This window comes from Aquarana catesbeiana, linkage group LG11 (assembly GCF_042186555.1).
Source record: "Aquarana catesbeiana isolate 2022-GZ linkage group LG11, ASM4218655v1, whole genome shotgun sequence".
Taxonomy (NCBI): domain Eukaryota; kingdom Metazoa; phylum Chordata; class Amphibia; order Anura; family Ranidae; genus Aquarana; species Aquarana catesbeiana.
In genome coordinates, this window is record NC_133334.1 from 24,944,458 (window position 1) to 24,968,001 (window position 23,544).

At 44.6% G+C, this 23,544-nt stretch overlaps 1 protein-coding gene across 3 annotated transcripts in view; it reads left to right on the top strand.

Annotated features, from left to right (window-relative positions):
• Window positions 1-23,544, top strand: part of IRAG1 (inositol 1,4,5-triphosphate receptor associated 1) — a 188,140-nt gene that overhangs the window by 111,937 nt on the left and 52,659 nt on the right. For all 3 annotated transcript variants that reach the window (XM_073604082.1, XM_073604081.1, XM_073604083.1), the window contains 3 exons: window positions 1,476-1,525; window positions 8,951-9,493; window positions 17,874-17,952. In XM_073604082.1, the coding sequence (XP_073460183.1) occupies window positions 1,476-1,525; window positions 8,951-9,493; window positions 17,874-17,952 (672 nt within the window). The remainder of the gene's footprint in view (window positions 1-1,475; window positions 1,526-8,950; window positions 9,494-17,873; window positions 17,953-23,544) is intronic.

Here is a 23,544-nt window from a genome sequence, read left to right on the forward strand (position 1 = left end):
TGCCATAAGAGAAGTGCTTACGCATTTCTTTCACTGTGCTGGCAGGGAGATTGATGTGCCAGGGCCATAAATATGTAGAAACACACCTGTTTTTGAGCTTTAGGGTGCACACCTATGGGGGTAAGGCAAGTATGAATCTCTTCTTTTTTTTTTTTTTTCAGGCACATTTTACACCTACCTATAGTGGGTGACATGCAAAGGGGGCCCAGGCAATTTTTACTATTGGGGAAATTTACCTTAATTTCCTGTCCCAGAGATGCAAAAGGAAGTTAAAGGAAATCTCCCAAATTGAGGGGAATTCCCCCTCTTAGACATTTGCCCCTGAAGCAGGTGTGTCCCCATTGGAAGATTTCCCCTCACATCTTCTGGGGACAACTTCCCAAATTTTGGGCTTGCCTTCCCCTTCTTTCTCTGTGATGGTCACCAGTACAAATAGAGTGTGGCTCTCCCCAATGGGGACACAGACAGCAATACATACCTGACCAAGGGTCATAACCCTTCCCCACTCTAAAACATGATATAAAAGAGTTGGACCTTCTATTTTTTGCATATACCTGTACTGTAGACTGTACTTGTGTTTATGATAGCGCCCCTGTATACCCGAGGGCAGCAGTGCACAGCCATTCATGTCTAAGGAAGGCTCTACACTGCACCTGATGCCAGCATTTATTCTGAATGGGCTCAGCCGCCCGAGTGCAAGGAACCCTTATCAAGTCATGTGACTGTCATTTCTAAATCTCATTGGACACAGCTGAGGGCTCAATCTGCACCTCTTCATCCCGCCTCTACCCCTCTGTGTCTGCCCACACTCCAATCCCTGGCGCTGTGCCACAGAAAAGGAAAGTGGGGGCCGGAAACTTGAAGCCCAGCAGCCACAGATACATGGATTCAGATGTAAAGGGGGACTCTGTGGTCTTTGATGTAAAGGGGAACTCTGATGTAAAGGACTCTGTGGACTCTGATGTAAAGGGGAACTCTGTGGACTCTGATGTAAAGGGGAACTCTGTGGACTCTGATGTAAAGGGGGGCTCTGTGGACTCTGATGTAAAGGGGGACTCTGTGGACTCTGATGTAAAGGGGAACTCTGTGGACTCTGATGTAAAGGGGGACTCTGATGTAAAGGGGGACTCTGATGTAAAGGGGGACTCTGATGTAAAGGGGGACTCTGATGTAAAGGGGGACTCTTTTGATTAGATATGTTTAATCACAAAGTATATCTATAGTTACACTATAAAATAAAATGCTGTGCGCCGCTAAAGTGTTCGGGTTTGACTTGAATAAAAGGAGGCAACCCTAGCCCATAGGCTACTGTGATGGAATCTCGCCACTGGTGACTCAAGCCATTAGGTGAGAAAAAACTCCCACCCACCCGCAACCTGTATGTCCAGTATTGTGGATTTGATCTTTAATGTATTGATTGGTAAATCAGTAAAATCACCTGTTATCCTATTACAGCTCTGCTTTTCTTTTCACAGGACCTGATCCTTATCCCGGCGTGTTCCCTTCAGCTGCAGCCATATTGCAGGTGAGAAATCCTATATATAGATATATAGAAGAAATATAAGGGATTGAATAAATATATGTGTGTGTATAATAGAGATATATCTATCTATATATATATATATATATATATATATATATACATATACACACACAGTGGGTAAAATAAGTATTGAACACATCACCATTTTTCTAGGTAAATATATTTCTAAAGGTGCTAAAATGTCTAAATTTTCACCACTTATCGGTAACAGCCCATGCAATCCATACAAAGACACCAAAACAAATACATTCAGAAATTAAAGTTATGTGTATATAAAATGGAATGACACAGGGAACTCTTGAAGAAAGGGAGGTGCACAAAAAGGCATTGAAAAGCCAAGACACCAGCTGAAATCTATCAGTAATTAGAAAGAAATCCTGCCCCTTGTCAGTGCAAATTAATATCAGCTGGTTCAGTCTCAACTGATGGCCTATAAAAAGGTGTCTCATTACCAAAGTGTCACACAAGAAAAATCTCATGATGGGTAAAAGCAAAGAGCTCTCAAGACCTTCGCAAACTTATTGTTGCAAAACATACTAAAGGCATTGGTTATGGAAGGATTTATGAATGTTCCAGTGAGCACTGTTGGGGCCATAATCCAGAAGTGGAAAGAACATAATTTCACCATAAATTGGCCACGACCAGGTGCTCCTCGCAAGATTTCTGGCAGAGGAGTGAAAAGAATTATCAAAAAAGTTGTCCAGGAGCCAAGGACCACTTGTGGAGAGCTTCAGAAAGACCTGGAATTAGCAGGTACAATTGTTACAAAGAAAACAATAAGTAATGCACTCACCCGCCATGGCCTGTATGCACGCTCACCACACAAGACTCCATTGCTGAAGACAAAGCATGTTGAAGTTCGTTTAAAGTTTGCTGCACAACATTTAGACAAGTCTGTGAAATACGGGGAGAATATAGTCTGGTCAGATGAGACCAAAATTGGAACTCTTTGGATGCCACAATACACACCATGTTTGGAGGTCACATGGCACATCGCCCCAAAAACACCCCCCATACCAACAGTGAGGTTTGGAGGTGGGAACATCATGGTGTGGGCGGGGCTGTTTTTCAGCATACGGTACTGGCAAACTTCATATCATTGAAGGAAGGATGAATGGAAAAATGTACCAAGACATTCCTGATAAAAATCTGCTGCCATCTACCAGGATGATGAAGATGAAACGAGGGGGACATTTCAACAAGACAATCATCCCAAACACAAAGCCAAGGAAACTCTCAATTGGTTTCAAAGAAAGAAAATAAAGCTGCTAGAATGGCCCAGCCAATCACCTGACTTGTATCCAATGGAAAATCTATGGAAAGAACTAAAGATCAGAGTTCATAGAAGAGGCCCACGGAATCTTCAAGGATTTGAAGACTGTGTGGAAGAATGGGCCAAAATCACACCTGAGCAACGCATGCGACTATTTTCTCCATACAGGAGGCGTCTTGAAGCCGTCATTACCAACAAAGGATTTTGTACCAAATATTAAATACATTTGTTAGCGGGTTCAATACTTTTTCCCTGTGTCATTCCATTTTATTACACAGAACTTCATTTCTGAATATATTTGTTTTGGTGTCTTTGTATGTATGGATTGAATGGATTGTTACCGACACGTGGGAAAAATGTCATTATCAATAGCACCCTTACAATTATATTTACCAAGAAAAAAGGTGACGTGCTTTATACTTATTTTGCCTGCTTTATACACACACGCAAAGAAATGGACATGGCGCTGGAATCAATCATATGCTATTCCTTTAATCCACATGAAAAGTCTATGATACTGTTTGAACTTGATAAAGGGTAGAAAAAATGCTTGATTTGAGCATTTGCAAGTCATCCCACTGAAATCAATAGGGCCAAAAAACACCCAAATCTGCCTCAAAAGTTGCTAATGTAGCTTTTGGAGCTACAAGCTTCATATGTGAACGGCCAACATTAAATAACATGGGATTTAGGATGTGGAGAGTTTTGAAGCTTTTAAGCATCGAGCTACATAACACTCAGATGTGAATTGGCAGTATATGTGCAGCATTAATTAATTAACTTCCACCAGAGGGCGCACTTTGCTGGTGCTGAGTGGCACACTAAAAGACAGCTGCAGTTGATTAGAAAGGATTTGTTCCTATTGACCCTTGTCTTCCAAATTCACAGGAATATTTTTCTTTTTTTAGATTTACAAACAATAAAAGTGACCCCTATGTCATTGCTATGTCCTGAAAACAGCTACATTCCTCATAGACACAAAGGGAGAGATTTACTAAAACGGGAGCACTCAATCTAATGCAGATGTGCACGGTGGCCAATCAGCTTCTGACTTCAGCCTGTTCAATGAACCAATTGCCATATAGCAAAATGGCGGCAGCAAAGTGGTTTCAATATCCTGACCGGACGTCATATGACGTCCAGCAGGATATCAAGCCTTTGCGCGCCCCCGAGCGATCGTTGTTTCGGTGTGCAATCACGGCTGATCACAGTGTAAACAGGAAGAGCCGTTGATTGGCTTTTCCTCACTCGCATCTGTCGGATGGGAGTAGAGAGCCGATCGGCTGCTCCTCTGACGGGGGGGGGGGGGGGTCTGTGCTGATTATCAGCGCAGCCCCCCCAAAGGATGCCCACACTGGACCACCAGGGACGTCACCACCAGGGATGCCAATCAATGCCCACAGTGGGCATCACTGATTGGCAGGCATTATTGTTTGGCACTGATTGGCATCCATCCGTACCATCAATTAGTGTACATCAGTGCCCATCCATGCCCATCTGTGTCCTGCCTATCAGTGCCCATCTGTGTCCTGCCTATCAGTGCCCATCTGTGTCCTGCCTATCAGTGCCCATCTGTGTCCTGCCTATCAGTGCCCATCTGTGTCCTGCCTATCAGTGCCCATCTGTGTCCTGCCTATCAGTGCCGCCTATCAGTGCTCTGTTATCAGTGCCGCCTATCAGTGCTCTGTTATCAGTGCCGCCTATCAGTGCGGGGATGCCAATCAGTGCCCACAGTGGGCATCACTGATTGGCAGGCATTATTGTTTGGCACTGATTGGCATCCATCCGTACCATCAATTAGTGTACATCAGTGCCCATCCATGCCCATCTGTGTCCTGCCTATCAGTGCCCATCTGTGTCCTGCCTATCAGTGCCCATCTGTGTCCTGCCTATCAGTGCCCATCTGTGTCCTGCCTATCAGTGCCCATCTGTGTCCTGCCTATCAGTGCCCATCTGTGTCCTGCCTATCAGTGCCCATCTGTGTCCTGCCTATCAGTGCCCATCTGTGTCCTGCCTATCAGTGCCCATCTGTGTCCTGCCTATCAGTGCCCATCTGTGTCCTGCCTATCAGTGCCCATCTGTGTCCTGCCTATCAGTGCCCATCTGTGTCCTGCCTATCAGTGCCCATCTGTGTCCTGCCTATCAGTGCCGCCTATCAGTGCTCTGTTATCAGTGCCGCCTATCAGTGCTCTGTTATCAGTGCCGCCTATCAGTGCTCTGTTATCAGTGCCCGTCATTGAAGGAGAAAACTTACTTACCGTATTTACAAAGTTCTGTAACCGAAGCGGAAAAAAAAAAAAATTCAAAATTTTTGGTCTTTTTTTATTTGTTTAGCAAGAAATAAAAATCCCAGAGGTGATCAAATGCCACCAAAAGAAAGTTCTATTTGTGGGAAAAAAATGCTAAAAATTTAGTTTGGGTACAGTGTAGCACCACCGCGTAATTGTCATTCAAAGTGCGACAGCGCTGAAAGCTGAAAATTGTCCTGGGCAGGAAGGTGTATAAGTGCCCGGTATTGAAGTGGTTAAGCTTTGACAATAAAACCTGGGAGCTGATTGGTTTTTATGCAGAGCTGCACCAGATGTTGCACTCTCCAGTTTTGGTAAATCAACCCCAAAAGGATGTTCTTGCATAAGTTGACTCTGATATTCAGATGTGTTCATTTAATTTATTTTTATATGTAATTTCTTTTTTTGTTATGCGACAGATGGTTTTGCTACTTTCTAGATATAAATTATTACAAAATTCCCTAGTAGGGACCTTTCATGAACGATCGGTCATTTTTAGTACAATTATTTATAATAATTTATAATAATGCACAATTTCCCTTTTAATTTTAATGTTAAAACTGAACTCCAGGATATCCCAATATTGTCTCAATCCATTGATCATGTGTATTCTTTTTGAATCTCGGTGAGATTTGTGTATTTCTTCCAGATCTGTGCAGTAATCCAGTGTGAGACTTTTCCTTCCTATAATAAAGACCGCTCACTGCTGATCTCTCTCCTTGTGCAGGGTGACTGGTCTTGTCTCCGCCCCCCTCTGGTAGTTTACTGCTGGCAGCCTATAGTGGGTGGAGCCTGCTGGGCCCCTCCCACAGCTCTGCTCTCTCTCCTTGTACAGGGGGACTGGTCTGGTCTCCGCCCCCTCCTGTAGTTTACTGCTGGCAGCCTGTAGTGGGTGGAGCCTGCTGGGCCCCTCCCACAGCTCTGCTCTCTCTCCTTGTGCAGGGGGACTGGTCTTGTCTCCGACCCCTCCTGTAGTTTTTTGCAGGTGTTCCGTCAGATTAGACAACCCGTCAGAATTTGTAATGGAAGTGACGTTCTGTCGCCGCCATCCTGCTACACCCCGCACTCCTCCACAGTAAGGATACACTGAGAAGGGGGCAAGCGGACATCTTGTTACACCCACCGGAATTTTGCATGTGACACTTATTTTTAACAGTAAGATGAGCTTATAAGGTCAAATACAGTATTTAGAAATACGTCTGACTGTTTAGATGTTGAATTTTAAAAGCAGCGGCAAACCTGCTGATCTCACAGGTTTGCTAATCTGACTGAACACCTCTTTTATAATTCAACATGTAAACAGTCAGACGGAATTTTAAATACAGTATTTCACTATATAAGCTCCGTTTACTGTTAAAAATACGTGTGAAATGCAAAACTCTGGTGGGTGTAACAAGATGTCCGCTTGCTGCCTTCTCACTGTATCCTTACTGTGGAGGAGTGCGGGGTGTAGCAAGATGGCAGCAACGGAACGTCACTTCTGTTACAAATTCTGACGGGTCGCCAAATCTGATGAAACATCGGCAGTTTATAGTGGGTGGAGCCTGCTGGGCCCCTCCCACAGCTCTACTCTCTCTCCTTGTGCAGGTGGACTGGTCTTGTCTCCGCCCCTTCGTGCATACCTCCCAACATTTTGAGATGGGTATGAGGGACACCTACCAGCAAACATATGTAGGCATAGGACACGCCCCCTGCCACACCCCCTTAAAGGAGACTAACCCCCCCAAAAATGAAGGACTTTTTTTACCACTACTATTCCTTTATATTGGCTTTTAAAATGTACAAATGCAGCAATTTAGAAATTGGATGAAAGGTTTAGCACTGAGAAACACTTTTTGAAAGATAAAAAGTGCATTTTATATACAACTATACGGATCAGACCAAAATGAGGGACAAATGAGGGGGAAAGAGGGACAGAGGAACATTGCTCCAAATCAGGGACAGTCCCTCGAAATCAGGGACAGTTGGGAGCTGTGCCCTCGTCTAGTTTTCTGCAGGCAGCTTGTAGTGGGTGGAGCCTGCTGGGCCCCTCCCACAGCTCTGCTGTCTGCACAGGCTATATATAGCACAATATTGATGTTACTGCTACTTTTATATAATATCTGGCTATGTAAAGGAATTTAGTGCTTCCAAAGTGGATTTAGATCCCTTGTGGGTATCGAGGAATGTATTTAACCACTTCAATACCGGGCACTCTCCCCCCTTCCTGCCCAGGCCAATTTTCAGCTTTCAGCGCTGACGCTGTTTAAATGACAATTGCGCGGTCATGCTACGCTGTACCCAAACAATTTTTATAATTTTCTTCCCACAAATAGAGCTTATTTTTGGTGGTGTTTGATCACCTCTGCAGTTTTTATTTTTTGCTAAACAAATAAAAGACCGAAAATGAAAAAAATAAAGGTTTTTCTTTGTTTGTTATAAAATTTTGTAAATAAGTATGTTTTCTCCTTCACTGATGAGCGCTGATGAGGTGGCACAGATGGGCGCTCATAGGCGGCACAGATGGGCGCGCTAATAGGCGGCACAGATGGGCGCGCTAATAGGCGGCACAGATGGGCGCGCTAATAGGCGGCACAGATGGGCGCGCTAAAAGGCGGCACAGATGGGCGCTAAAAGGCGGCACAGATGGGCGCTCAAAGGCGGCACAGATGGGCGCTCAAAGGCGGCACAGATGGGCGCTCAAAGGCGGCACAGATGGGCGCTCAAAGGCGGCACAGATGGGCGCTCAAAGGCGGCACAGATGGGCGCTCAAAGGCGGCACAGATGGGCGCTCAAAGGCGGCACAGATGGGCACGATTGGTCCTCTGTATGTGGCCAGGCTGTGTAAGTCTCACACATGTGGTATCACAATACTCGGGAAGAGTAGCAGAATGTATTTTGGGGTGCAATTTGATGCATGCATATGCTCTGTGTGAGAAATAACCTGATAATATGACAATTTTGGAAAAAAAATCTTCATTTTGCAAAGAATTGTGGGAAATTACAACTTAAAAAAACTCACCATGCTACTTAATACCTTGGGATGACTACTTTCTAAAAAAGGGGTCACTTGGGGGGTATTTGTACTTTCCTGACTTGTTAGTGTCTCAAGAAATGAGATTCACCCGATGTACAGAAGGCCTGATCAGATGTGATCAATTTTCAGTGATTGGCACCATAGTTTGTAGACTCTAAAACTTCTACAAAGACCAAATATACACTAATTTGGGTTATTTTTACAAAAGATATCTAGCAGTATAAATTTTGGCCAAAATTTATGAAGAAAAATTACTAATTAGCAAAATGTTATGACAGAAACAAAGAAAAAGGCATTTTTTCCACAATTTACGGTCTTTTTTTTATTTATAGCACAAAAAATAAAAAACCCACTAGTGATTAAATACCACCAAAAGAAAGCTCTATTTGTGTGGAAAAAGGGACACAAATTTCATATGGGTACAGTGTTGCATGACTGAGTAATTGTCATTCAAAGTGTGAGAGCGCTGAAAGCTGAAAATTGGTCTGGGCAGGAAGGGGGTGTAAGTGCCCTGCATTGAGGTGGTTAAGGGGGTGTGGCAGGGGGCGTGTCCTATGCTTACATACTTTTTGCTTATAGGTGTCCCTCGTTCCCATCTCAAAGTTTGGAGGTATGATATTATGAAATATTTCACAGGAATCACATCACTGATTTTCAGATATAATATACAGTACTTTACATAAGTGACACCACCTATTTTCAAATATATTTTGCAAGAATGACATCATTGGTCTTCCATTGGAATGTAGATTTACTATCATAAGGCAATACAGTTTTATAAATTGCCTTGTCTTGATTCTTGAAGACTAATTTCATTTTCTTTGTTTCAGAATGCCATGAAAGAGCCGAGGAAGATCTCGCAGGGCAGACTGACCCCTCGCCCCCATACCTTAGCAGCCTCCAAGGAGTCCCTGTCCGAGCAGAAGGAAAACTTTGACCCCCTTAAACATGTGACGAACGCATACAAAGCTGGACCTTCGGATGTTGGTAAACCTTCACCCTGCAAACCCCTAAACAGCCCCGAGCGTGACTCTGCCAAGTCAATCCTTAAAAAGCCCAATGATTCACCCCAAGCGAGCCAGGCACAGCCTCCAGTGGTCTCTGGTGTGGCGTTCCTGGTTCCAGGGCCAAACGCGGTTCCAGCAGATTCCCCCCGACTAGAGCATGCATCAGATGGGTCCCGACCTCCACTCTTGAGGGCCCTCTCTTGGGACAGCTTGGATCCGGAGCAGAAAAAGAAATCCAGTCTGGATTTGCCAGACAAAGAAACGTTTTTCCATGATAAAAGCAACAACAAACTGTCCAAATTTACGGGGCTCAAAGATTTTCACATCCAACCCGTCCGACTGCAGAAACTGACCAAGCTGAGAGAGGTAGGTTCTACTATGGATTTTCTCTACTGGCAATGCTCATGTGATAATTGGTAACCATAGCCGCAATGTCATATTAAATCTTCTAAATCAGCCTTTCTAGAACTTTTCAACATGGAGGAACCCTTGAAGTAACTTTCCCAGCTCAGGGAACCCCTTCTGATAATTACTATGTCTACAGCCCATGGGACATTAGTGTGATGACCACTGAGAAGAATGCTCCTTACATTTGTGGTCATTTGGATGAGCCCCCCCTCGCCACCTCTTACATATAGCTAAAAGTGCATTGCTGTCATTAGTTACTCATCTGAGAGGCAGAAATTGCTCAAAAAACCCTGAGAAATCCTCCAGAGGTACCCTAGGGTTCCACAGAAAGGCTGTGCGAGAAAGGTTGTTCTAAATAGTCTATAGAATCTATTTTTGCAGACAGAAATATATCTAATCTAGCACTTCCCTGTCTGTTGTCCTAGACGAGGGTCTGTATCCACTGAGAGGACAGGCCTGGTGTCATCAGAAGACACGGGGGGTCATTAGAGTCAAGGGGTGCACATGGGCGTACTGGGGGCACTGAATGACGCAGGATGCTCAGAGGTCGCTGGAGTCACAAGGTGCACTGTGGTCATCAGATGACACAGGATGCTGAGGGGTCACTAAAGTCACTGGGTACCCTGAAGCTGAAAGGCTGGCATGAAGGACAGAGACATCACAAGGTTTCAGGTAAGTACTGTAGCAGGGGGTGGCTTGGCAGAAGCATAGCAATGCATGGTTCAAAAGCCACGCGTTTGTGGGGAGGTGCAGCGTGGATCGGAAGTCTGGTTGAAGGAACAGAACTTGTATTAAAGTTAAGGTTTGGCAATAGATAATGAACGGACTCAGGCTTTGGAAATCATAACCCCAGTATCCCTTTCCCCTTCTCAAAAATGGACCCAATTGTTTATTGTTCACACAGTGCAATACTCTCTGCAGAAACAACACTCTTGGGGGAGGGCAGTATCTCCAAATGGCCCCAGATATACTACGGCCGCAGGGACTCTTATTCATATGTTATGGCGTTGCTCCTAACTTCATTGATATTGGACGTCTATTTTCACAACACTTAACATGGTTGGTTTAACCCATGTGTCTTTAGATCCAGAATTTGCTATCCTATGAATAATCCTGGAAAAAAAAAACCCTCCTTGCGGAAATGCATTTAATGTGGAAGAGATCCTTGTACCTGGCCCGCAAACTTATTTTGCAAAAATGTATCTCAACGACACCCCCCAACATTTTTACAATGGTGTGAAGCGCTACATTTACATCTACGGAGAGAAGAGCTCACATATAAACATAGGAGATGTCCTAAGAAATGTAAAAAAACTTGGTCCCTGTGGTTATCCTCTAACAACCAATTTTCACCCCCCCCGGTTGGCCGGTGGCACCCCCCCTCTCGGTCAGTCGTTCGTTCATCCTGCATGTACGCCATCTAGGTTCCGGGCTCTGCGCCCCAAGCCCACCCTTTTTGAAGCCTAATAGAGCCTCTGGCTCTAATCACGTGCTTCAACCCCCTCCCCCCATTGGAATCCATGCATCCGGTGCCCCGAATGTAGATTAGGGGGACGAACGCATGGATGGGGCCTAATGAATAGGCCGCCAATGGAAATATTGCATAGGACATTACAGCTGTGGCCAAAAATTTTGAGAATGACATAAATATTAATTTTCACAAAGTCTGCTGCTTCAGTGTTTTTAGTACTTTTTGTCAGATGTTACTATGGGATACTGAAGTAGAACTGCAAGCATTTGAGGCTGGGTTCACACTGCTGCCGAACGCGGCTCGCAGCAGGGGTCTGGGGCGTCCCTGTTCTCCATTTCAGGGGCAAATTAGGGGCAGATGTTTTCCTGAATTCGGCCCTGAAAAAAGATGCACAGGACTCCTGTGCAAGCCGCTCCGCAGCCGTCCCGAAGATATGTGAACTGGCTCCATAGAGAACCGGTCACAATCTCCTGTCATGCGAATTAGATGCGGGGAACTAGTGTGAACCCAGCCTAAGTGTCAAAGGCTTTTATTGACAATGACATAAAGTTTATGCAAAGAGTCGATATTTGCAGTGTTAACACTTTTTTCAAGACCTCTGCAATTCTCCCCGGCATGCTGTCATCAGCTTCTGGGCCACATCCTGACTGATGGCCACCCCCCATTCTTCCATAATCAATGCTTGGAGTTTGTCAGAATTTGTGTGGGGGAGGGGGGTTTGGTCACCCGCCTCTTGAGGATTGACCATAAGTTCTCAATGGGATTAAGGTCTGGGGAGTTTCCTGGCCATGGACCCAAAATTTAAATGTTTTATTCCCTAAGCCACATGGTTATGACTTTTGCCTTATGGCAAGGTGCTCCATCATGCTGGAAAAGGCATTGTTCAACACCAAACTGGTCTTGGATGGTTGGGAGAAGTTACCATTCTTTTTTCATGGCTGTGTTCTTGGGCAAAATTGAGTGAGACCACTATCTTGGCTGAGAAGCAACCCCACACATGAATGGTCTCGGAATGCTTTACTGTTGGCTTGACACAGGACTGATGGTAGCGCTCACCTTTTCTTCTCCGGACAAGGTTATTTCCAGATGCTCCAAACAATCGGAAAGGGGATTCATCAAAGAAAATGACTTTCCCTCGGTCCTCAGCAGTCCAATCCCTGTACCTTTTGCAGAATATCAGTCTGTTCCTGATGATTTTCCTGGAGAGAAGTGGCTTCTTTGCTGCCCTTCCTGACACCAGGCCATCCTCAGTCTTCTCACTGTGTGTAGATGTCCTCACACCTGCCTGCTGCCATTCCTGAACAAGATCTGCACTGGTGGTGCCCCGATCCCACAGCTGAATCAACTGTAGGAGATAGTCTTGGCGTTAGCTGGACTTTCTTGGGCGCCCTAAAGCCTTCTTCACAAATGCAGTGGAAATGTTTATTATGGGATTATGTTTATTTTCATGGCAATGAGGGACTTTGCAATTAATTGCAATTCATCTGATCGCTCTTCATAACATCCTGGAGTATATGCAAATTGCCATAAGAAACCAGAGGCAGCAGACTTTGTGCAAAATAATTATTTGGGTCATTCTCAAAACTTTTGGCCACGGCTGTACATTTGTTATCTGTTGAAGGTCCTGGGTATGCCTCTCGCTTTACACAGCTAGTAACAGTTTTAAGACGATATGCACGATCATTGTACTGTATACCTTTTATACTGTATTATTGTACTCTGTTGTGTCTCTCTTTTGAACTGAAACACCATTTGTATTATTTTCTCACTGTAATTGTTAAAAGAAAACTTACAAAAAAAGTGACCTGATTAAAAAAAAAGTTAGTTCGGCAAATTCACAACAGGCCTGCTGGCAGTGGCGGCTGGTGTTCAGATTTCTTGGGGGGGCAGCCCGCAGCCCCCACCCAGCAATCCATCCGACCACCACCAAACCCTCCTCCAACCCCTTCCCCCCCCCCTCCCCGTCGCTCAGTCGATCACCGCTTCGCTCGCTCGTTGCCCGGCAGCCCCGCAGTACCTTTATCCCTGTCTTTTTCTCACCGAGTCCCGGCGGTCTCCTCCAGGGCAATCGAGAGTCCTTGAATCCGGCCAATGGGGTCTTAGGACTCCCGGCAAATTGGGTCTCAGGACCTGTTGATTGGCCAGGAGGAAAAACAGGAAGACGTTGTCCAATATGAGTTCTCTAATGTCACATCCTTTTTGAAGCAATTAGAGCCTCAGGCTGTAATCATGTGCTTCAAAAAAAAACAAAAAAACAATTGAAATCCATGCGTCCAGCACCCTGGAGGTAGATTAGGGGGCCGAATGCATAGAATAGGGGGGGCGATGCCTGTGCGCCCTGCATGAGCGGCCACTGACAACTTAAAAAATAGTACAAAATAGTTGTAGAAACACACAAGCAAAACCCGAATGATGTAGGATTTTCTGGTTTTGTAACCATTCTTGTACCATTTTCATATTTGTCTTGTAGCCCTGAAGAAGAGGAGATCTTTGAGTCTCCAAAACGTGTCAGCTATTGTAGATGTACTTGTTTTGAACGAACACCAATATTAAAGAACTATTTCCATCTAAATACACTTCTGATTCTATTTTGTGCTTTTTGTTTAATAGATTAGGTACGTTTGCAGAAACTTCATAGTTATTTTTGGCTCATTTTAAGCCGTTGTTGGTTTTCTTTTAGAAACTATATTGGAGGATGTTGCTAAGTACAGAAGCCTTGTGTAGCTCATGGCTGGGACTCCTTTTATTAACCACAGGATACTTTTACGATGGCATTGAATGCCTTTATAAAGCCATGTCTCTGGCGGTTGTGTTTTAGTGGATAATGATGGTCGCCATCTCCAGACATAACAATATATCTGGCGTTAGAGGCTGCCGCTAGTGGAATGGGGCTCGGAGTCCTACATTTCAAAGTGTTCCTGAACCTGCTCAGCCCCGTGTAATGCCAGAGCGTAAACAGGAAGAAGCTGATGAATTGTCATGTCAGATTAGAAGGGAATACACAGGAACTGGACTGGTGGAATAAATCACACAAGAGGATCCTCTTTCCAACAGGCTTTTCCTTCCTGAATTGATATCAACAACCTGCAAAGAGCGCATTACGAAATAACCAGCAGCGTAATTCGCATGCAGAAAGAAAAAAGGTCTTGCACCGTCTCTCTCTAGCTGAAACCTTTCCATGGTTTGCAATACCCAAAGATTTGAAACCGAACTCAAAACAGGCAAACAACTATATACACACACATATATATAAAGGGTGTGCCACAAGTAATGCAGAAGTGGGCATAACATTTTTATTTATTTACATAGGTTGTTCAAATTTTTTTTAATAACTTACATAGGTCGTTTAAATTTCACATGTTGGTAGTCACTTTTCTTCTATAGTAACTCTATTTCTCCTTTCCCTTCTCCTCGTATTCCTCCTCCTCTTCCTTCTTCCTGCTTCCTTCTTCCTTCTTCTTTTCCTTCGCCTTCTCCTTCTTCTTTTCCTTCGCCTTCTCCTTCTTCTTTTCCTTCGCCTTCTCCTTCTTTTCCTTCGCCTTCTCCTTCTTCGTTTCCTTCTCCTTCTCCTTCTTCTTTTCCTTCTTCTCCTTCTCGTTTTTCTTCGCCTTCTTCTTCTTTTCCTTCTCCTTTTCCTTCTCCTTTTCCTTCTCCTTCTCCTTCTCCTTTTCCTTCGCCGCCTTCTTCTTTTCCTTCGCCGCCTTCTCCTTTTCCTTCGCCGCCTTCTCCTTTTCCTTCGCCGCCTTCTCCTTTTCCTTCGCCGCCTTCTTCTTTTCCTTCGCCGCCTTCTTCTTTTCCTTCGCCGCCTTCTTCTTTTCCTTTGCCGCCTTCTTCTTTTCCTTTGCCGCCTTCTTCTTTTCCTTTGCCGCCTTCTTCTTTTCCTTTGCCGCCTTCTTCTTTTCCTTCGCCGCCTTCTTCTTTTCCTTCGCCGCCTTCTTCTTTTCCTTCGCCGCCTTCTTCTTTTCCTTCGCCGCCTTCTTCTTTTCCTTCGCCGCCTTCTTCTTTTCCTTCGCCGCCTTCTTCTTTTCCTTTGCCTTCTCGTTCTCCTTGTTGTTCTTCTTCTTCTTTTCCTTCGTCCTCTTAATTGATGAAGAAATAACAGAGTAGCCCACACCTGGCCATGAAACAGATTTTGATTCAACTGTCCAATTTCTTTTGGTCCCTTGAAAAAGGGGGGATGGCTATTCTTAAGAGCTGTAATTCCTGAACCCTTTCACCCGATTTGGATGTACATACCTTCAAATTAAAACTGAGAGTGTGCACTTTCAGCCCATATTCTTTATATAACTATAGCTTGAATATGTTTTGGTAAATACCTGAAAAAATCTAAAATTGTGCCTGTGTCCAAATATATATTTACTTAACTGTATGTGTGTGTATATAGATATAGATATAGATATATATATAGATATAGAGATATATCTATATATATATATATATATATATATATATATATATATATATATATATATATATATAGATATATCTCTATATATAGATATATCTCTATATATAGGTGTGTGTGTGTATATGTATATATATATATTTATTTTTGGTTGACTGGGATACCGGGGTCCACTGGAGAAAGAGAGAAGGTGGGCCCACTGCTTTATAGCTCTGACCAATTTTTGCCAGGACATGCTTCATTGCAGATTTTGTGATATAAATTGGGTGCGGCTACAAAGCATATGCAAATTGAGTGTGGTTTACAGGGTTATGTTTAAATAATGTTTGAACTTATTCACAGTACACACTGCCCACCTTTGACACTGTCCATTTACCCACAAAATATGCTGTAGTTGCAAACAGACACAATAAACAGGTCTGCCTAAACACCACATCCCAGCATTACCAGTCCAGAAATGAGTGACTGCCCCCCCCCCCCCCCCCCAATAAATTACTCATTCTTTATTTGTCCAAGGATACAATTTGCTAATTGTTTGACAGTCATTTAATGAGTTTACACTAGTTTCATTCAGGGGCGGACTGACCATTCGGGCACTCGGGCACTGCCCGAGGGGCCCCATCAGGGTTGCCAGCCTCAATAAAACCAGGAACAGTATGTAAAAATCAGTTTTTTTTTAAAAATCCCAAGGTTATAACTGCCCCGCCTCTCCAGTACCTTTTCAGTGTGTGTATGTGTATTCTGTGTGTGTATATTGTGTGTCTGTGTGTGTATACTGTGCACCCCATAATCTATTGCCTGGGGGCCCATAATCTCCTATTGCCCGGGGGACCCATAATCTTCTCCTATTGCCCGGGGGCCCCATGAGTTATCAGTCCACCCCTGGTTTTATTTGAAACACTTAAAGATGGCTACCCACTGCCACTCCATATGTCTCTTCCTTCCAGGACGCTTGCCCCACACAGCCAGTCAGGTCAGCAGCGTGGTCTTCTGCAGCTCCCAGGGTTCATGGGCCGCTTTTTATTGAAGGTGTGGAGGGAGCTTATTGGAAGAGAAGGTCAGGTGCTCTGTTAGTGACACTGGAATGTTGCTGCCTATCAATGCAGGTGTAGGTTAAGAAAGCAGGTAGTTCACAGTAAGCCATCAATCATAGCACCTTGCAAATGTTGCTCTGCACTGTGAGAACTTGCTGTAAAAATGTGACTGGGGGTCCTGGGGTGGAATGATCCATGTAGAAAAGGCAGGCATGGCAACAGTCTTTAAATCTTGAAGGTTCCGAGGACCTCTTCTATGAACTCTGATCTTTTAGTTCTTTCCATAGATTTTCTATTGGATTCAAGTCAGGTGATTGGCTGGGCCATTCTAGCATCTTTTTTCTTCTTTCTTTGAACCCAATTGAGAGTTTCTTTGGCTTTGTGTTTTGGGATCATTGTCATGCTGAATTGTACACCATCGTTTTATTTTAATCATCCTGGTAGATGGCAGCAGATTTTTATCAGGAATGTCTTGGTACATTTTTCCATTCATCGTTCCTTCAACGATATGACGTTTGCCAGTACCGTATGCTGAAAAACAGCCCCGCCCCCACCATGATGTTCCCACCTCCAAACCTCACTGTTGGTATGGGGGGTGTTTTTGGGGTGATGTGCCATTTGACCTCCAAACATGGTGTGTATTGTGGCATCCAAAGAGCTTGATTTTGGTCTCCTCTGACCAGACTATATTCTCACAAACTTGTCTAAATTTTGTGCAGTGAACTTTAAAAGAGCTTCAACATGCTTTTACGTCAGAAATGGAGTCTTAGGTGGTGAGCGTGCATACAGGCCATGGCGGGTGAGTGCATTACTTATTGTTTTCTTTAAAACAATTGTACCTGCTAATTCCAGGTCTTTCTGAAGCTCTCCACAAGTGGTCCTTGGCTCTTGGAAAACTCTTCTGATAATTCTTCTCACTCTGTCAGAAATCTTGAGGAGCACCTGGTCGTGGTCGGTTTATGGTGAAATTATGTTCTTTTCACTTCCGGATTATGGCCCTAACAGTGCTCACTGGAACGTTTTAGAAATCCTTCTGTAGCCAATGCCATCAGTATGTTTTGCAACAAGGTTGCAAAGGTCTTGAGAGAGCTCTTTCCTTTTGCTTCATTTCTGAACTTATTTGTTTTGGTGTCTTTGTATGTATGGATTGCATAGGTTGTTGGGGAAAATTTAGACATTTTAGCACCTTTAGAAATCTATTTACCTAGAAAAATGGTGACGTGTTCAATACTTATTTTACCCGCTGTATGTAAACTGACCTTAGTGAGAATGGAATTATGAAATTGGCATTAGAGTGCAAGTTCCCCTGGAGCAGGGGCTGGTGGTGGGACTGGCTTGGTGTTCTTTGTAAGGCACTACAGTACATAAAGTGTAATAAATTCATGACTTTGTATTGGGTGTTGCTAATTTAATCTTTTTTCCTCTTAGGAGCACAAGATGATGAGAAGTCAGAACCTCCTATGCCAGAAGCTTCCGGAACTCAGCGAGGCAGCTGAGCAGGAAAGAGGTACGAGGTTGGAGGTACCCAGTGCTATGTTGCCCAGTGTTTTTTTTCTTGACTATCTGCCACTGATTGTTGAAAATACAGAGGGAAGGTTACAAATTCACTCACCAAGACCTTGGAGCCGGCGCCATACTGGCCCTTTAAGGGTTTAGGATGCCGGGAGGAGGGGCAGGGCTTATGGTTATATGACTGCTTTGATTGGCTATCCTGGTGGTCACATGATCGGAAAGCTCCCGATCGCAAGTAGCGGTTGGGAGCTTTCCGTTGGCCACCAGTAACTGTGCCAGGAGCGTGCTGTGTACACACCAATTCACGCAAATATGCAGTCGCTCAGCGCCAAGGCCCACCCGCCAGAAGGCCACATATTTGCATGTGGCCGGCGCCAACGGGTTAAAGTAGCGGTATTGACCACGTAGCAGATTGTTTCTGAAATGCAACCAGGAATCTGGTTATCACAAACCTCAACTCCAGCTTTTTTTAAATCAGTCTTAAAGCGATATTACCCACTTCCCATCCGATTCTGCCACTTCGTTCCTACATGTAAAAATCTACTTTTTTTGCTAGAAAATTACATAGAACCCCCAAACATATATCTATCTATATAGATAGGTATATTCAGTTGTGCTCATAAGTTTACATACCCTGGCAGAATTTATGATTTCCTGGCCATTTTTCAGAGAATATGAATGATAACACAAAAAATTTTTTTTTTCACTGATGGTGTTTGGTTGAAGCCATTTATTATCACTCAACTGTTTACTCTTTTTAAATCATAATGGCAACAAACTACCCAAATGACTATGATCAAAAGTTTACATACCCTGGTGATTTTGGCCTGATAACATGCACACAAGTTGACACAAAGGGATTTGAATGGCTATTAAAGGTAACCATCCTCACCTGTGATCGCTTGTAATTAGTGTGTGTATAAAAGGTCAATGAGTTTCTGGACTCCTGACAGACCCTTGCATCTTTCATCCAGTGCTGCACTGACGTTTCTGGATTCTGAGTCATGGGGAAAGCAAAAGAATTGTCACAGGATCTGCAGGAAAATGTAGTTGAACTGTATAAAACAGGAAAGGGATATAAAAAGATATCCAAGGAATTGAGAATGCCAATCAGCAGTGTTCAAACTCTAATCAAGAAGTGAAAAATGAGGGGTTCTGTTGAAACCAAACCATGGTCAGGTAGACCAACTAAAATTTCCGCCACAACTGCCAGGAAAATTTTTCGGGATTCAAAGAAAAACCCACAAATAACTTCAGGTGAAATACAGGACTCTCTGAAAACATGTAGTGTGGCTGTTTCAAGATGCACAATAAGGAGGCACTTGAAGATAGATGGGCTGCATGGTCGAGTCGCCAGAAGAAAGCCATTACTACACAAATGCCACAAAGTATCCCTCTTACAATACGACAAACAGCACAGAGACAAGCCTCAAACCTTCTGCCACAAAGTCATTTTAGTGATGAGACCAAAATTGAACTTTTTGGCCACAACCATAAACACTACATTTTTGAGAGGAGTCAACTCCTATGATGAAATGTACACCATTCCTACTGTGAAACACGGAGGTGGATCGCTGATGTTTTGGGGAAGTGTGAGCTACAAAGGCACAGGGAATTTGGTCAAAATTGATGGCAAGATGGTTGCAGTATGTTAGCGAAAAATACTGGAGGAACATTTGCATTCATCAGCCAGGAAGCTGCGCATGGGACGTACTTGGACATTCCAACATGGCAATGATCCAAAACACAAGGCCAAGTCAACCTGTCATTGGCTACAGCAGAATAAAGTGAAGGTTCTGGAGTGGCCATCACAGTCTCCTGACCTCAATATCATTGAGCCACTCTGGGGAAATCTCAAACGTGCCGTTCATGGAAGACAGCCCAAGAAATTACAGGAACTGGATGCTTTTTGCCAAGAGGAATGGGCAGCTTTACCATCTGAGAAGATAAAGAGCCTCATCCACAAATACCACAAAAGACTTCAAGCTGTCATTGATGTTAAAAGGGGCGATACACGGTATTAAGAACTGGGGTATGTAAACTTTTGATCAGGGTCATTTGGGTAGTTTCTGTTGCCATTATGATTTAAAAAGAAGTAAACACAGTTGATTGATAATAAATGGCTTCAGCCAAACTCTAACCATGAGTGAAAAAAGTTTTTGTGTTATTCATATTCTCTGAAAAATGGCCAAGAAATCACAAATTCTGCCAGGGAATGTAAACTTATGAGCACAACTGTGTGTATATGTGTGTATATATATATATATATATATATATATATATATATATATATATTTACCGTAATAAAATGGTGGGTGTTGCAATTTTTTGTCACACGGTATTTGCGCAGCGGTTTTTCAAACGCAATTTTTTGGGAAAAAACATTTTCATGAATTAAAAAAAAGAAACAGTAAAGTTAGCCCATATTTTTTTTATAATGTGAAAGATGTTATGCCGAGTAAATAGATACCTAACATGCCACACTTTAAAATTGCACCTGCCCATGGAATGGCGGCAAACAGTGCTTAAAATTCTTTATAGGCGATGCTTTAAACCCTTTTACAGGTTACCAGTTTAGAGTTGCACAGGAGGTTTGGTGCTGGAATTATTGCTCTTGACCTGATGTTCGTGTCAATACCTCACGTGTGGTGCGATCACTGTTTACATATGCGTGCGGGAATAATATATGCGCGTAAGCATGGTGGGACGGGAGTGCTTTTACATTTTTCTTTTTCTATTTATTATATACTAATTTTTTTTTTTTTTTTACAGTTTTTTTTTTTTCAAATTTTTTTTTTTGGGATGAACTTTTTTGCTATGAAAAGGGATGAACAACATCCCTTGTGACAGCATGGGCCGTGACAGGTCCTCTTTATGAAGAGATCTTGGGGTCTATTAGACCCCAGATCTCTCCTCTAGCTTCCCATGCAGCCGATCACACACAGATCAATCCGATTGGCTGTTTTCCTGGCCATTGGTAAACAAAGAGCCAAAACCAGATGTGACGAGTTAACTTGCCGGGGTTACAGAGAGAGGGGAACGACGGGCTCCGCAATGGGACCGGAGAGACCAGGAGAGGCGGCAGACACCCCCCCGTCCACCCACAGAAGTGAGAGAGGGGCTAATTAGCCACTCAGATCACCTCTGCAAAAAAGAGAATGGCCGGCTGCAAATTTACATACTGGAATATTGCCTGTAGGTGCAGGCATCATACCGGTATAACCACCGAAAACGGGGGATGTCCATGGACATCCTCCTGGCGGGAAGTGGTTAAACCCCAAACCAAAAATGTAATATATTGCAGGTTACCAATCACTAGATGTGGCGGCTGCATTCGTTTTTTTTTTTTTTTTTTTTGCCTTTTCCCCCTCTGTTTTCACCTGGTGATCTGGCCAGCAACATACCTCCTGTATTAGAGCGCCCCCCCCCCCACACTGGATGAAGGAGGAGCACTGTGATGTCACCGCCCTGCCTCTACACTACAATCCAATCAGAGGACACTTCGCTTTCATTGAGAAAATTCAAAGTGTTCTCTGAATGGTTGCCTATGCTGAGCGAGTGAACTCCCATTCCTGTGTTCACTAAGCAGGAAGGCAGCTGTTCAGCACAGGATCCGGAAGCTAGCGCCAATCACTGTCGTAGTGATGCCTACTACAGTGATGTCCACAGGGATCCCACAGGTATGGCACACACATACTTACATTGATCCAAGCTGGACCTCTGTAACTATATAAAAACTGCCATACTAAAGCTTAAGCTTTAATTGTGGGCATCAGAGCTGCTAGTGGGTGGTTCTGCGTATTCAGAGGCAGGGTCTGGGCAGTACCAACTAGTAAACTGGGTGGGGGTGGGCAATCCCCTACATCAGGGATATGCAATTAGCGGACCTCCAGCTGTTGCAAAATGTGCCTCTGACTCTGGGTGTCATGCTTGTGGTTGTCAGTCTTGCTATGCCTCATGGGAGTTGTAGTTCTGCAACAGCTGGAGGTCCGCTAATTGCATATCCCTGTCCTACATCTTCAGAGGTAGGGTCTGGGCAGGGCCAGACTGTAAAGTAGGCGTAATTTAGTCCCGCCCATTGAGCAGATGAAATATGAAGCATGGGTGGGCCCAGGATCTGGGACCATAATGTTGGTTAGTATGTATGTAAGGACTGGAAAGCTGCAGTATAATATATCGATATTGTCAAAAGTATTGGGACGCCTGCCTTTACACGCGCATGAACTTTAATGGCCTCCCAGTCTTAGTCCGTAGGGTTCAGTATTGAGTTGGCTCACTCTTAGCAGCTATAACAGCTTCAACTCTTCTGGGAAGGCTGTACACAAGGTTTAGGAGTGTGTCTATGGGAATGTTTGACCATTCTTCCAGAAGCGCATTTGTGAGGTCAGGCACTGATGTTGGATGAGAAGGCCTGGCTCACAGTCTCCTCTCTAATTCATCCCAAAGGAGTTCTATGGGGTTGAGGTCAGGACTCTGTGCAGGCCAGTCAAATTCCCTCACCCCAAACTCGCTCATCCATGTCTTTATGGACCTTGTTTTGTGCCCTGGTGTGCAGTCATGTTGGAACAGGAAGGGGACATCCCCAAACTGTTCCCCCAAAGTTGGGAGCATGAAATTGTCCAAAATGTCTTGTTATGCTGACGCCTTAAGAGTTCCCTTCACTGGAACTAAGGGGCCAATCCCAACCCCTGAAAAACAACCCCCCACACCATAATCCTCCCTCCACCCGCCAGTCTGGAGCTGCTGCCCGGCCCCCTGCCAGCCTGGAGCTGCTGCCCGGCCCCCTGCCAGCCTGGAGCTGCTGCCCGGCCCCCTGCCAGCCTGGAGCTGCTGCCCGGCCCCCTGCCAGCCTGGAGCCGCTGCCCGGGCCCCCTGCCAGCCTGGAGCCGCTGCCCGGGCCCCCTGCCAGCCTGGAGCCGCTGCCCGGGCCCCCTGCCAGCCTGGAGCCGCTGCCCGGGCCCCCTGCCAGCCTGGAGCCGCTGCCCGGGCCCCCTGCCAGCCTGGAGCCCCTGCCAGCCTGGAGCGGCTGCGCTAGAGTTGCCACCCCATCCCTTTAAACCTGAACACATATGAATTGCACAGGTTCTGAAGGCTAATTTAATGCAGATAAGGCCCAAGTGAGTTTAATTACCACCTTAATCAGCCTCAGAACCTGTGTAATTCATATGTGTTCGGTTTAAAGGGATGAGGTGGGTAAGTACCTGAAATAAAACCCTACGCTGCCCGCATGCTGCTGTGCTGGATAACACCCCCCATCTATCTGGATCTATCCAGGTAAGTGCCGGACCAACCAGCAGACACGTGGGGGGTTGTTAGTGCCGTGCCGCCGGGGGTGAGGGGGTTGTTTGCCACCCTCTGAAAAAAAAAAACCCACCAGCCCCAACTGTTAATAACAAACCCTAAAGGGTTAACCACTGCTAGAGGGAGGCTGAAGCTTCCATCCACAGCCCTGATTCCCCAGGTGGTTAATGAAGGTAGGGGAGGGGGAGGGGAGATGCTGTATTGGTTTGCTAGCGTTGGAGAGTTTTGTGTCATTTTACATCCTTGTGCATTAAGCAGACCTCTCCCTGCGTCCATTCAGGGTATT